Source organism: Salvia miltiorrhiza, chromosome 3, assembly GCF_028751815.1.
Source record: "Salvia miltiorrhiza cultivar Shanhuang (shh) chromosome 3, IMPLAD_Smil_shh, whole genome shotgun sequence".
NCBI classification, from domain to species: domain Eukaryota; kingdom Viridiplantae; phylum Streptophyta; class Magnoliopsida; order Lamiales; family Lamiaceae; genus Salvia; species Salvia miltiorrhiza.
Window position 1 is genome coordinate 38826279 of NC_080389.1, and position 11518 is coordinate 38837796.

The 11518-nt window shown below is 39.4% G+C and overlaps 2 protein-coding genes across 2 annotated transcripts; both read left to right on the forward strand.

Annotated features, from left to right (window-relative positions):
- The first annotated feature begins 2615 nt into the window (after nucleotides 1-2615).
- Nucleotides 2616-5096, forward strand: LOC131018777 (uncharacterized). The gene has a single exon (XM_057947482.1). It carries the CDS (start codon nucleotides 2616-2618, stop codon nucleotides 5094-5096), a length of 2481 nt encoding a protein of 826 aa, XP_057803465.1.
- Nucleotides 5097-8713: 3617 nt separating this feature from the next.
- Nucleotides 8714-10888, forward strand: LOC131018778 (uncharacterized). Its single transcript, XM_057947483.1, has one exon. It carries the CDS (start codon nucleotides 8714-8716, stop codon nucleotides 10886-10888), a length of 2175 nt encoding a protein of 724 aa, XP_057803466.1.
- Nucleotides 10889-11518: the final 630 nt, after the last annotated feature.

The following is an 11518-nucleotide window of genomic DNA, read 5'->3' on the forward strand; positions in this document are numbered from 1 at the left end:
TGATTGTGGGGGGTGGCGTGAGGTCTGGAATGGGAGAAGGAGAAAGGCGGAGGTGGTATTCCTCGGCGCTGCTTCGCCGGAGGAATGCAGCGGCGGTCCTTTGGCAACGGTCCACCAGCCGACTTGGAGAAGGGGGAGGGAAAATAATGATTTTTTTTATTTTTTTGTTTATTATTTTTCCAAGTACGTGCCACATCAGCTCGGTATTATCACGTAGGTGACAGGTCAGCTTGGTATTACCACGTAAGCGACACGTCAGCTCGGAGCTTCACCGGAGCAAAAAAGCATGGAAAAATTGTTCAACCCCATAAGTTCAGGGAATTTTTGATAAAAAAAAGGTTCATGGCAAGTTTGGAAATTGGTCCAAAGTTCGTGGTTTTTGGCGTAATTAACCCTTAATTTAATTATAAGTTTATGTTGTGTGGTGTATTTTGATTTTATAAATTTAAATTATCTTTTGTGTCGTACAATTTTTTTTATAATAAAAAAATCTTTATTATTTGCTCTTCAATGGCTCTTATCTCAGTTAGGACATGCTTGATTCGGCACATTGACTTGCATACCTTTGAAATATGCCTAAGGACTAAGAAAGTTGAAGTTGTGAGAATTCAACATCTGTTGCTAAGTCATCAACATGTTGTTCTTTCAAAGGAACATGCCAGAGCTTATTAAGGTCATGCCAAGGCTTGAGACACAATTCAGAAGCCTTCCAACTCGGAGTAAAATAAGCAGCAATTGCAGAAACTGAGGCCTCGGATTTGGCTGCAACACCGAAGAGGGCCTTCCCAAACACCCTGGTCAACAACAATATTGGTATTTCACAAATCTAACGACCTTACGAAAAAAAAAACAAAAAAAAGGAATAAGTTTAGCGCAACGAAGACGAAGAAAGGGGAGCTAATTGTTAAAACGAGACCGTAATTTTCAGTGAATCCAAAAAGAGGAATACATGTTACGAAATTTAAAAATGAGGACTATAACTTTCATTTTTACAAGTACACTCTTATTTCGAATCCAAAACCTATTATTTGGGCATTTGGTGACACCTAAATCCCATTGCTAACGTGTCCATGTCATGTCACATTTTTAGCATTTTTTTTTCTTTCCTTTTTTGCATTATCAATTTCTTTTTAGCACATTCAACCTAAAATAAAAATTTAATTAAATTTTATTCATTTTCAGTTAGAATTTTCTAATTAGAACTGGTTAATTAATTTAACTAAAATAAAAATAAATAAATAAATAAATCAGAAGAAGATGGGCACTATATTGAAATATGAATATTACTTGAACATATTTCTTTGTATTATTGTTGAGACAATTTAACAATTGATGTGTTAAATAATTAGATTTTTTTAATAAATATTAAGTGTAAAAATTATTTTTTAAAAATGCATACTTTAAAAAAAAAAGAGGAAAAAATAGTATATAATTTTATTTTTATTTTAGGCTGAAATGTGCTAAATAATAGATAATAGAAAAAAGCAAAAAAAAATTGTCAAAAATGTGACATGACACTGTTGTTAGAGTCAATGTTGACTCCGACAATGTTGGGACCAATGTTGATAACATACGTGTTTTCAATGTTGGGTGGAATGTTGATAACATTCATGGTGTCAACATATCTGGGTTCCAACCAACATTCCGGAGTCTGCCTTGACTCCATACTTTGACTCTCCATTGGTAATTGTATATATTTAATCTTTACCTTCCTTTCACACTTTTTTATTCTTTGGTTGTGGAATAAAGGTTTCAAGCTTGTTGACCACGTTTTCAATAAATGGAAAGGCGGTTTTTCATGATCCAAAGTAGTGGGGTGTTTGTTCCTACTTTTAAGGAGCCATGATCTTTTCAACCAACATTCCAGACTGGTCGACTAGCAGTTTTCGGAGGTGGATTGCAGCGGTTATTGGAAGCTTCTGGAAGTGGAAAGTAGAGGAAACTGACCACGACATGAAGGTCTATAAAAGCAGCAAGAAGCCTCATTCATCCTTACATTTTGGAAGTGCAAAATCAGAGACTTAACATTCACCCGCAACCATCTCGTCATTTTCCTGCTGCAAACGTGTCACCGGCTCTTCAAGGATTGCTTTGACGAAGTAGACTTAGGCAGCCAATCTGTAAAGTCTATCTTTGTATCGACGGGACGTTGAGGGCAAGAGTTGAAGTGCAAGGCCATTGGAGCGTAGCAGGTTGTTTGCTTTGTCCGATTAACTTTAGTTATTCGGCTGTTTTGGATTCTGTGTTGTATCAACATTGTAGTACCGAAAGTAGATAGGTTGGTTTATCTTAGGCAGTCATTCTGTAAAGATAGATCTCCAAGAAGATCCAAATCTGTACTTTGTATTGTTGATTCAACATAGTGATTTTTGCCTTGAGGCACTCACGGGTTATTTATAATCCGTGAAAAAAGTATTCCTGTGTGTTATTAATTTCCGCTGCATGTTGATAGTAATGTTAGTAACATTCTGTTGATAACATTGCATTCAACATTACTCTTTTCTTTATACAGTTTTACTTTGTTGGTAATTTGGGGCACTAAACTCTTTCAATTGGCATCAAGAGCAGGTTCTTGACGTACTAAGAATCGATTCCTGTGTGCAAAATTACCACTTATGGATTTGTCAAGTGTGTCGGCTCGACCTCCTACTCTTGATAGTGGTGGGAAGAACTACAACTTGTGGAAAACTAGGATGAAAATCTATATCAAATCTATTGATGAACGTGCCTGGGTGGCTGTGTTGGATGGGTGGACTCCACCGCGTACCACTGATGAAAATGGAGTTACTTCTCTCACACCCGAGAGTAAATGGTCTGCTGATGAAAGACTCATTTCTAACCATAACTCTAGAGCCTTAAATGCTATCTTTATCTCTGTTGATGTTCCTGCCTTTCGCATGATTTCTAATTGCACGGAAGCTCGAGATGCTTGGCTCATTTTGCAGGAACAATGTGAAGGTTCAGCCAGTGTTAGAGCAACAAAAATGCGAATGTTGACCACCAAATTTGAGATTTTGAGAATGCGCGATGATGAGACTTTCTCTGCATACTATGAAAAACTTTGTGAAATCTCAAATGAAGCTGTTGGACTTGGAGAACCTATTAGCAACGAAAGATTGGTCAGTAAAATACTGAGATCTCTGCCTGAAAGGTATAACATGAAAATCTCTTCAATTGAAGAAACTGCTGATGTTGCTACTTTGCGTGTTGGGGATCTGGTCAGTAAGTTGTTAACTTTTGAGATGAATCTCGAACAGCAGAAAGCTGATCATGTGTCCAAAAGTGTAGCTTTTCGTGTTGAAAAGATTCCTGAAAACTCTGAAATTACTAACTTGTCTGAGTGTACAGATGTTGATCCCGAGGAGGAAGATGATGTTAATCTTGCTATGTTGGTTAAAAATTTTAACAACATGCTGAAATCCTTTAAGAAAGGAAAATCCAAAAATGGTTTTAGGAAACCTTCTGGGATGTCTGCTGGATCTTCATCCAACATCACCAATGTTAAGAAGAATATTGGAACAACATCTGAAGTACGAAGTGTTGATCACATTCAATGCAGGGGCTGTCAAGGGATGGGTCACTATGCAAATGAGTGTCCCACAGTTGCAAGAAAAAGGCATTCTGGTCTTACTGCAACTCTTAGTGATGACTCAGATTCTGAGGAGGAAAAAGTTCTCCTTATGGCTACAGTTGATGAAGAGCATTTGCAGGGAGAAGACATGATTGGAGCCCTTAAAAATCTTGATGATGAAATGATTTATTCAGATTGTTCTTCTGAATCAGGAACTCTAAGTGTTGATGACAATATTTCCAGATCCGACTGTGATGTTGATCTGATTGATGTGTCTGATAATATGAATGTTGATGTTGATGTCGCCAACACTGATGTGAACATCTCTTCTGAAAATGATCAGTTTGATGTGATTTTTAACAATGATGTTTTTGACATGGATACTGATGTTCAGGAGATTGATGGGACGAAGATCCCCACTAACACAACGAACTGGTATGAAATGACTATTCTTGATGATTTCAACTCGAGTATACCGGATTTCTGTTGTGTTACAGCTTTGGAAGAACAGGAGAGTGATCCACTGAAAGAGATGGAGAATTTTAAAGAGCTCTATGAGGTTGTTGATTCTCAATGTCGGGAGTTGAGAAATGACATCTGTATGTTGGTTGATGAAAACCAAAATCTCAAAGGGCAAATTACAAGGCTTGAAAGGATGCTCTCTCAACGTGATGTTGAACTTGATATACTCCGAGGTAAAGTTTGTGATTCTGAAAGGGTGTTTAAACGGTTTAACAAAGGGACCTCATGTTTAAATGAAGTTCTATCTCATGGTCAGCATAGTAATTCTGGTATTGGTTTCTGTGCTGAGGAGCAAAGAAAGCAACATCGTAATACTACTGTTTTTGTTAAAGAAAGAAATGTCAGTGTGAATGTTGACAACATTAAGGATCCTCATAAGAAAAGCAAAAAGAAAAAATCCTATGTTTGTCATTATTGTTTTGCTCCTGGACATATCAAACCTCATTGTGTCAAATACATAAGTGATTGTGCTGTAAAATCTGTGACACAGATGTTTGACTGTTACCAGAAGAATGTTAGTAACACTGGCAGGTTTGACTTTAGCAGATTGTTGGATAAGAGAGAACAGAATGAAACCTGTAACACTGTTGTCTACACCTCCTTGAATGCTAATATTTCTGAGAATTGGTACTTTGACAGTGGGTGTTCTAGACATATGACAGGAACAAAGGCTTTACTCTCTGATTTTGTTCCAACATCTGGAGGAAAAGTCACGTTTGGAGGAGGTGCGAAAGGAACAATTCTGGGGAAAGGAGTTCTCAATGTTACTGATTTTCCTAAATTAAAATATGTGTATCTTGTTGAAGGACTTAAGGCTAACCTGTTTAGCATAAGTCAGTTATGTGATGCAGGTATGACTGTAAAGTTCAACAAACATCTTTGTGAAGTCTTTGATGACACAAATCAGTGTGTGATGATGGGAAAAAGGTCGTCTGACAATTGCTACAAGTCCCAAGAAGAAACGTTCTGCAATGCAGTCAAACTTGATGATGTTGAGCTTTGACATCAACGACTGGGACATGTCAACTTCAAGAATCTTCAAAAGTTGATCACACATGATGTAGTTCGAGGCCTTCCTAATCTGAACTTCAAGAAAGATGTTGTGTGTCAACCTTGTCAGAAGGGGGAAGCAACACAAAACAGCTCATCCAATGTTGTAAACATGCTGTACCTCGAAATGTTTCGAACTCCTGCATATGGATCTGATGGGACCCATTGAAGTTGAAAGCCTAGGAGGAAAATGGTATGTACTTGTGTGTGCTGATGATTTTTCAAGATACACTTGGGTTGAATTCTTGAAAACAAAATCTGAAACCTTTGCTCATTTCAAGAAATTGTATAAAAGGTTTAGAGTTCAATATGGCCAGTTTGTTGGAAGAATTAGGACTGACCATGGCAAAGAATTTGAGAACTCTCTCTTTGATGACTTCTGCACTAACAATGGAATTTTCCATGAGTTCTCTGCACCCAAAACTCCTCAGCAAAATGGTGTTGCCGAAAGAAAGAATAGAACCATTCAGGAAATGGTGAGAGCTAAGTTGCAAGCAAAAGGTCTTTCCAAACGACTATGGGCTGAGGCTGTAAGTACAGCATGTCACATCATCAATAGGGTGTACATGAGACCAGGTACTATGTTAACTCCGTATGAGATTCTTAAAGGCAAGAAGCCCAATCTCAAGTACTTTCATGTTTTTGGATATGTCTGTCACATCTTGAATGACCGTGATCACCTCAACAAGTTTGATTCCAAAAGTGACAAAGGTCTCTTCCTTGGATATTCTGTGAATAGTCATGCTTTTCGTGTATATAACCTCAGAACAAAGACTATTCAAGAGACTGTTAATGTTGTGTTTGATGATTCTCTTAGTCTCATTGATAGAACAGAGGATGAAGATGTTACTGAGCTACTTGAGGAGCCCAACAACATAGGTTATGCTTCTGACCACCACAGAAGTGGCAATGATGGTACAACATCTGTACCAACATCTGATGTTACTTCGTCAGGGTCAACATCAGAAGGAGAAGCTGGCAACTACGTGTCGGACTCTGAAGAAGAGTTGGAAGCTCAATTTCTTCATAATTCCATCAGACGAGATCCCCCAAGTCATGTGAGAAGAGATCATCCAAGTTCTCAAATCATTGGAGACGTTGGTGAGAAAGTTGTCACTCGACAGAAGAAGGAAGTCAATTACAAAGAGTTGGTAAGAATTGCATGTATGACTTCTGTGTGTGAGCTTGCTGAGGTTGAATGTTATCTGTCTCTTGTTGAACCTAAGAATGTTGTTGATGCTCTTAAAGATGTTATGTGGGTTAATGCTATGCATGAAGAACTTAATCAGTTTATTAGAAATGATGTGTGGGATCTTGTCCCTAGACCACATAACAAGAATGTTATTGGTACTAAGTGGATTTTCAAGAATAAAACTGATGAGTCTGGTAACATTGTTAGAAACAAAGCTAGATTGGTAGCACAGGGGTATACGCAAGTGGAAGGGATCGATTTTGATGAAACTTTTGCTCCTGTTGCTAGAATTGAGTCAATTAGGCTGTTGTTTGCCATTGCTTGTCAGTTTGGGATCTCCTTGTTACAAATGGATGTTAAGAGTGCCTTTCTAAATGGTGTCTTATCTGAGGAAGCCTATGTTGAACAGCCTAAAGGATTTGAAAACACTAGTAAGCCTGATCATGTGTTTAAACTTAAAAAGGCTTTATATGGCTTAAAACAAGCACCACGTGCATGGTATGAAAGGTTGACTGTGTTTCTCCTTGATTATGGTTTTTCTCGTGGTCAAGTTGATAAAACTTTGTTCATCAAAAGGCATGCTGGTAACACTATCATTGCACAGATTTATGTTGATGACATTGTGTTTGGTGCAACTAATGATAAGCTTGTGAAGGATTTTGTTAAGGCCATGTCTACCACATTCGAGATGAGTATGGTGGGACAATTGAATTTTTTCCTAGGTTTACAGGTAACACAAACTCCTGAAGGCATTTTCTTCTCTCAAAGCAAGTACTCAAAAAGTCTTGTTCAAAGATTTGGCCTAGAGTCTGCTAAACACATGAGAACTCCCATGGGTTCCACTGACAGATTATGCAGGGACGATGTTGGACGTGATGTTGATCCAACACTATACAGAGGAATGATTGGCAGTTTGCTTTATCTAACTGCAAGTAGACCTGATATTCTGTACAGTGTAGGAGTGTGTGCTAGGTACCAAGCTCAGCCAAAGGAGTCACATTTGAAGGCTGTTAAACGCATCATACGCTATGTTGCTGGAACATCTGAACTTGGAATGTGGTATTCCAAAGACACTAACTCTAACATTGTCGGATTTAGTGATGCTGATTGGGCAGGTGATGCTGATGACAGAAAAAGTACAAGTGGAGGATGTTATCTCTTGGGAAACAATGTTGTGTCCTGGTCAAGCAAGAAACAAAATTGTGTTTCGCTCTCTACTGCTGAAGCCGAATACATTGCTGCTGGCAGTTGTTGTGCCCAACTTCTTTGGCTCAGACAGATGTTGGACGACTATGGTATGGAAAGTAACATTTTGACTGTCATGTGTGACAACACTAGTGCTATAGAGATTTCTAAGAATCCTGTTCAACACTCTCGCACAAAGCACATTGATATTCGTCATCATTTTATAAGAGATCTTGTTGAGAAAAAGCTCATTGTGTTGGAATACATTCCTACTGAAAAACAACTTGCTGATATTTTTACCAAGGCTTTAGATTTTGAGAGATTCTCCCATCTTAGGAAGTCTCTTGGTTTGTGCTGCATTTAAGTGTCCTTGCATGTGAGATGTTAGGACTTAGGTGTTCTTTGTTGGATCCTAACATCTTTATTTTTTTTCCTTGTGTTTGTCTTTTTTCTTTTTTAGGCATATGCATGTTGGAGCCTGTGTTACTGACAGTGCAATGTCCATGTTGGTTGTTTTGATGTTATTCGGTCTAACCGGTTTATGCTGTGTTCTTTTAGCAGATGTTGAATAAAAAAAAATTGATGTTATAAGACCGGTAGCACAAGAGTGAGGCTTAATGGTCATAAAACATTTGAAAATAAATGGATCCTCCCCTCTCTCATCTAAGTACTCGGGGCACGGCGTTCGCTGCGACGATGCACTCAGGGAAAATGGATGTTGAGCTTTAAGGTCCTAAAGTGTTTTGTTTAAAAGTTTCTTCCTCTGCTGAAAGTTTCACGGTCTGTTGTTCCGGATGTTGGATAACATTAACTTCTAATGTTGGACTAACATTTGAAGTAACATTGGCTCTACTGTTTTTGTTTCTATAGGCATATCTCTTCTTTTTCCTGGTTCTCTCTCCTTATCTTTTTCCTTGGTGTTCTTATCAGTTTTTTGTGTTTCTAGGGTTTGTTCTTCTGATGCTTGATCCGCCTCTTCTTGTCTCTTGTGATATGATTTTCGAATTTTGATTTGTTTTTGTGAGGGAGATTTTTATGGGATTTGATTTTATCTCGTGGCTTAGTGGTTGATGTTGGCTGGGATCTTCTCGTGTGTATTTAAAGGGGTTGTTCTGATTGTTCATTATTACCTTTCATTTCACAAACCCTTCTATCGAGATTTGTGCAGTGTCTCCATTTGAAGCTCAAAAGTCATGGACAAAAATCCTGATCTTTTCTCTCTCATCAAGAGTCTGATCCAACACTTTGGATCACCGGAAAGTGCAGCCAAACATCTCTCCGCCCTCCCTCAGATGGCCGAATCAACCGACAAAACCTCGTCTTCTCAAACTCCGGTGGAAGTCCCAGGAGGAATTTTTCCTCCAGCTCCTTCTCCAAAGGGCTCTCCGAAGAGAAGTACCACTGAATCGTCTGTGGGAGCTGATGTTGATCCCGTCTCCTTGCAAATGATAGAAACTCCCATCAACCCTGAGCCGATCTCCACTGTTCCTGCTCTTGAGAGTGTTCATTCAAAAATGGCGCCTGGTTCCTCTGCGAAAGGTGACGAAAACCTCACGAAGGGGAAAACTTCTGTTCATGCGACCTCGAAAAAATCCACAGAACATCCAGCTTTTGGTGTTACTCAACATCAAACTTCTCTTCCTACTCCAAGCGAAGAGTCAATTCCGTCTTCAAAAGAGGAATCAGCGCATGCTTCTCAAGATACCTCTATGGAGAGAATTGGGGAAATTGCCAAAGAGGCCCTGCTTGATCTTGCTTCACAACCGGGGTCAGATGTTGATAAAGCTTCTATTGTTGCTGAAGAAGAATGTGCTGCTGGTGATATACCGACATCCATGGATGTTGATGACTATGAAAAGATTCCTGATGTTGGTCAGGATGTTGATCCAGAAGAAAGCACAGATGTGATTGATGTTGACACCTTTGTTCCTGACAAGAAAAGCCGAAAACGTAAAGCTGGAGTAGCCTCTCTCAGGCGGTCCTCAAGGTCAAAATCCACACGGGTGATCCCTTCTACTCTCAATCTTCCTAGCCGAGAAGACGGTGATGTTGGTCCAACATCACAGCCTCCTGTTCTCAAGCCAAAGGTTGAACATTCTCCCAACTCTAAGAGCGGAAAGGTATCTTCTGCCTCTCACACTACCTCCCCTCGCATCAGCTGCTCTGGAAGCTCCTCTGAATCAGAGGTTGAGGTTAGTAAGTCGTACTCCACTCGTTTTTACACTCGTGAAGCAAAGAATGCTCTCAAAGTGTTGGCTGCTAGGAAGTTTCATAATGATAGACGTGCGGATGAGGATTTCTTTTCAAAGTATAAGCTTGATATCCTTTTGCAAGATAGGGGTATGTGGGGTACGGTTGTTAATGTGTTTCCCTATGATGCTGAGATTGTTAGGGAGTTCTATGTTAATCTGATGACAGAAGCTTTTGACCCAAAATCTGTTAAGTTTGGGAAAGTTTTTGTTAGGGGTAAGGTCTTTGATTTCTCCCCAACTGCCATTAACAAAGCATGTTACACTGCGAATACCAACACTGATGATGTTGAGGTTAATGATGATGAGATGACTAGGGAGTTGACTGGAGGGAAACTTAAGGCTTGGACCTCGAAGTTTGCTGCATCCACTTTGTCTTGGAAATATTCTGTGCTTCACAAGATTGCAGTTTACAACTGGCTTCCAAGCAAAAACACTACTGCTCTAACCAAGGAACAAGCTGAATTTATCTTTAAAGTTGGTAAGCCTCTGGCTTTCAACTTTGGTGAGCAAGTGTTTGCTAACATCTCTCGTGCAGCCTTTAAATCCACAGGTGGAAGTATGCTTCCCTTTCCAAGCCTCATCTACAATCTCTTGGTTCAGCAAAAACTTAAGGAGAGACAGGAAATTGTGCTTGTTGAAGAGAAGAATCTACTTGAGTTTTCCAAAACCCTCCTCACTCCTGATCGTGTCAAAGATCTCCCCTACGAACCTCCACGTGCTGGTCCTACCTTGTCTCCTCAGCCTGATGATGAAGCTGACTCTGCTGAAGCTGAGATTGACATGTATGGTGAAGACGAAGATGTTGATCATGCGACTACTCCTGATGTTGCACTTGATGTTTCCAACATCATTTCTGTCAAAGCACATCTCACTAGAGAAACATCCACATCTCGTAAAGGCAAGGAACCAGCTGGAGATTCAGAAGTTGAGATTGATCTTGATGTTGCAGAGCTCATCAAGGCCAGAGAGGATCTTCTCAAGCTCAAAAGACAAGTGCAGTTGATGGTGGATCGGACGATCAAGATGGGACAGGACATGCTTGCCCGGGTCGAATGTTGTGACCAAGTCTTCGCCAAACTCCTACCTTTTCCTTCTTCAACAAAAAAGGGGGAGTAGTGTGTTTCTGAAATTTGTTGGCAGTTTTTGTTCCAAAACATTTATTGTTTCTTTGGTGATGTGTCTGATGCGTGGACATCGTGAATTCTTTTTGTGGTGCATGAGCACCTGTTTTTGGTAACATAGTTTATGTTATCTTGGTTTTTTGATTATCTGTTGGTTCAACATTTATCATGTTTTTGATATACCTTCGTATATTGTGTTGGGCAGGTTAAATGAAGGTCTTGGCCTTCGGCCGACCTTTATTTTGATCAAATGAAGCTAAGGTTTCATCTTGGTTTTTGATCAACAGGTTAAATGCTCTGAATGTTGCTGCTTGTTTTGTTCATTCTAAGTATGTTAAATGCTCTGAATGCTGCTGCTTGTTTTTGTTCATTCTGAGTTTGTTGATCGAGAGGTTAAATGTTGTGAATGTTGTTTTTTCCCTCTTCTGTTTTTGCAGGTTCTTTTGTTTCTTTATTCAGGGGAGTTCTTAAACTTTCTCTTGTTTGTTTCAAACCGATTGTTGAGTCAACATTCAGTTTGTGTTTCTTAAGGTTGTACCTCAAGTGCTTCTTAAGGTTGTACCTCTTGTTTGTTTCAGGGGGAGTGTTTTTACGACATCTCCTCTGGACTGATTTTGAGGTTCAC

Coding starts and splice junctions, on each gene's coding strand:
- LOC131018778 (XM_057947483.1), top strand. CDS start 8,714: ATGGACAAAAATCCTGATCTTTTCTCTCTCATCAAGAGTCTGATCCAA.
- LOC131018777 (XM_057947482.1), top strand. CDS start 2,616: ATGGATTTGTCAAGTGTGTCGGCTCGACCTCCTACTCTTGATAGTGGT.